General features: G+C 30.1%; 1 protein-coding gene across 1 annotated transcript in view; it reads left to right on the top strand.

Annotated features, from left to right (window-relative positions):
- LOC122517479 (aquaporin-like) overlaps positions 1-3,417 on the top strand; it is a 19,934-nt gene extending 16,517 nt beyond the window's left edge. Inside the window, exons 3-6 of the mRNA XM_043635877.1 lie at positions 1,096-1,283; positions 1,702-1,845; positions 2,127-2,571; positions 2,888-3,417. Coding sequence (XP_043491812.1) covers positions 1,096-1,283; positions 1,702-1,845; positions 2,127-2,567 — 773 coding nt within the window. The 3' untranslated portion in view covers positions 2,568-2,571; positions 2,888-3,417. The remainder of the gene's footprint in view (positions 1-1,095; positions 1,284-1,701; positions 1,846-2,126; positions 2,572-2,887) is intronic.
- Positions 3,418-3,852: the final 435 nt, after the last annotated feature.

Raw genomic sequence — 3,852 nt, 5'->3', positions numbered from 1 at the left:
AAAAAAATATACAATAGTAGCAATAAAAATGATTAAAGAGGAAAAAAGAAAAACAAAGTTATAAAAGAGAAAGAAAGAAAGGATCAATGTTTCTTTTACCAATAGAAGATATAATTTTAAACGAGACATGATTTATACCAAAAATAATATACTATATAATAATATATATAATATATATTATTATTGTTTATTGTTTATTCAAACATTGACGGGGAATTATCCATTGTCACATAACCAGAATAAATATTAAAAGATAAAAATAATATTAGATAAATACAGTAAGACCTCTTTTTGTGCGGCCCTTTTTTATACGATTTTATTTTGTGCGATTTGTTTTGTGCGATTTTATTTTTGTGCGATTTTTTTGTGCGATTTTTTTTATGCGGTATCTAAATCTCAGCAGCGTTGCTACCAGTTTTATGTTTTCTTTCAATGTACTATACATGTGTGGACGAACTCTGATACATGGTCTCCTTGGACGCCGAGTGTATCCGGACTTCGCGACGCTGTTCATCTGATTTAAACAATCTCCTAAAATTATTTAATTTGATTGAAAGCATTTTCACATCTATATTTCGCAAATAATTGATATATTTTCTGAGTGCGACTTTTTTATGCGGTCCCTATCCACCGCACAAAAAGAGGTTTTACTGTATATCGTACAAAGTTGTTTATAATATGTAAGTATTTATAAAATTAGCGAATATTTTTTTGTACGATTTCTTTATGCGGTCCCTATCCACCGCACAAAAAGAGGTTTTACTGTAAATATAATACTGATAAAGAAAATAATATAAATATAAATAAATAGATATTATATATAAATATAATTATAAATAAAAATAATATATTAAATAATATATATATATATATAGAAATTAACAATAAATAAAAGGACTATATAAATATATTTACAAAATTAATGAAGATTTAAATAAAAAAAATATACAATAAATAACAATAAAAACGATTAAAGAGAAAAAAAGAAAAACAAAGTTATAAAAGAGAAAGAAAGAAAGGATCAATGAATTATTTATATATATATTTTATTTTTTTTTTGAAAGGTGTAAATAATCTTTTCTGTTATTGATGCAGGGTTAAAGGACCTAATGAAGGAAGAAAAATCGATACACGATACGATTTTGGCACTTTTAGGAGAGATCATTGGCACTGCAATTTTAGTATTTGTCGGATGCATGGGTTGCGTCGCTAGCATGGGTAATACTCCACCAATCTATCAGATTTCTATGAGTTTTGGGCTAGCAGTCATGATTGCGATACAGGTATTTACTTACAAAATACACTATTTTCTAAGAAAACGTTTCTTTCCAATTATATTTGCCCGTTGAATTAGTGTCTTTTTACTTTCTCTTTCGCGTGTTCCAGTTACTTATCTAACAACACACATTTTCATACTTATTCAATACTATCAAAGAGGTAATTACTTTCTGTAATTAACAGTTACCCGTGTTACTAACTGTATGTTACTAATTGTACCCACGTTGCTTTATTTTAGCGATCTGACGAAAACTAGTAATCCAATGTAAAAGTAGAAATAGTAAGCGTGTTTATTTTAAGGAAATAATAATAATAATGCATTTATATGCATAATAATGCGTTGATTGCATATTGAATTTCATTTGATCTATATTAAAATGAATGTTATTATCAATTGTTATTAATTTTGGATTTTGTTCACAGTGCGTTGGTCATATTAGCGGAGCACACATAAATCCATCGATCACAGTGGCCAGTTTAATCCTCGGACTTAAATCTCTACCAATGACCGGTCTCTACATTTTTGCACAATGTTTAGGAGGAATCTTCGGTTACGGTTTGCTAAAGGTCGGTCAATAGTTGCGTTATTTTTCTTATAAATAAAATCATTTCAAATATAATACGAATAAATATTTAAAAAAATCAAACGACAATCGAGTAAAATTAATAATTAAAATTGAACGTTCAATGGTTTAGGATTACATTACCCGCCTTCGAATGTGTTATCAACGAATTTGTTATAAAATTAATTTTATACTTGATTGCGCGTCGAATAATAATCATATTCTCATTCTAACGTATTTATTTAAACATAACATTAACATCCTAATTGAATTATGAACTTTCAGGCGGTAACTCCAAGTGGTATGTTACATGCTGGAAATCCAGAGGATACCATTTCATTCTGCAAAACGGACATTTATCAGAATATGAATATTTTCCAAGGATTGTTAACCGAAATCATTGCTACCAGTATATTGGTATTCTTTGCATGTGGCGTTTGGGATCCACGAAATGAAAAGAATTCGGATTCGGTATCACTGAGATTTGGATTTTGCGTTTCCGTTCTTTGCTTCGTCTTCATTCCTTACACCGGGTGCAGCTTGAATCCAGCTAGGTCAATCGCACCAGCTATTTGGAATGGATATTGGAGAAATCATTGGGTCTTTTGGATTGGTCCGATCGGGGGTGCTATTCTAGCTTCCACGGTTTATCGTTATTTATTCTTGCCAAAAATTAAAGAAAATGAAGAAAATCATCAGGATACTTTGACTGGGGTAGAAACGTAAACGAGTAAGTATCTTGGAATCATTTTTTACGCACACTTTTGGATACAAAAATATTTTATTTCCTCTTTTTTTTTATAATATAACAGGTAGAAATTTAAACGTTTACGTTGGTAAAAATTCATTGACGAGAAAACAGTCAAACATAAACGTCAATATAGATTTTGATTTGTTTATTCGGCAATGAAGCTTACACAATTGATTCGATAGTTAACTCTCTGATATAAAAGTCGAACAAAATAAAAATAATCGTAGCACCTGGGCTATTAATTAAATCGTTACCATCTATGTTCAAGTGTTTCCTTTATTTTCTTTTTTTCCAGACGAAACTATAACAATTCGAAAAAGAGAGAAAGAGAAATCCTGATTGCGGTGGCGTTTAGTCGAGCCGAAATAATTGGCGCCCTAAGAAGAAGAGGATAAAAAAAAGAGGAAAACTGATCTTACGAAACGATCATTATCGTTTCGAGGAAGGAGAGAGAAGATGAGAGAACTGATTTAAAAAAAAGATCGCGTTCTTCTATTTCTTTTTAACAATTATTATTATTATTATTTGGTTTTCATATCGTAACTTCGAGGAAAAAGTCTAATCAAAAGAATTTCGATCTCGCAAATGCCACTCGAGGAGGAATTTTTCCCATCATCTTTGAAATATTATTCCTTGTTTTCTTTTCTTTTTTTTATATTCCATTTTGTTTATTTCTAATTGTACAAAGGGATACAACGTCGTTAGATTTTAAGCGATTCAACCAAACCACTACCACCACTCCTACCATCTCCTTCCCCTTCTCTCTCTCTCTCTCCCTCATCTCCAACCTTCCCTGGGGTGCTCTTTACGGTGGGAATTTCAAAAGGAAAAATGTTACGGTCGATTCGTTAATTCGATTTTACCGATCGAGCTTGTTGAATGAGATGCGCACCGTAGTCTTGCTTGCACGTATAATAGATTAAGCTTAAATCAAAGTATTTAAATTATTCTATACATATTTATATCAGAATTATGCATATTTAAAGTGCTCGTATTTGTCGAGTTTCCGTCTCGATCGAGAAGCTCTTGTTGTAGAAGTAAATATATATGTTATTATATACGTTTATACGTACAGATGTATTATTGTTCATGAATAGTCGAATAATTTGATATACTTCAATTAAGAGCTATTGCAAAATCGAGTGATATAAACGAAAGAGTATATATATAAATCTATATATAAAATGATTGAATAATATCATTTTAGAAATTTTGTATTATATGCGTTATTACTATTATTTTGTTTCTTTTTTTTTTTTA

This window comes from Polistes fuscatus, unplaced genomic scaffold, assembly GCF_010416935.1.
Source record: "Polistes fuscatus isolate 324 unplaced genomic scaffold, CU_Pfus_HIC Scaffold20, whole genome shotgun sequence".
In the NCBI taxonomy this organism is placed as follows: domain Eukaryota; kingdom Metazoa; phylum Arthropoda; class Insecta; order Hymenoptera; family Vespidae; genus Polistes; species Polistes fuscatus.
This window is presented reverse-complemented; position numbering and strand designations above follow the sequence as displayed.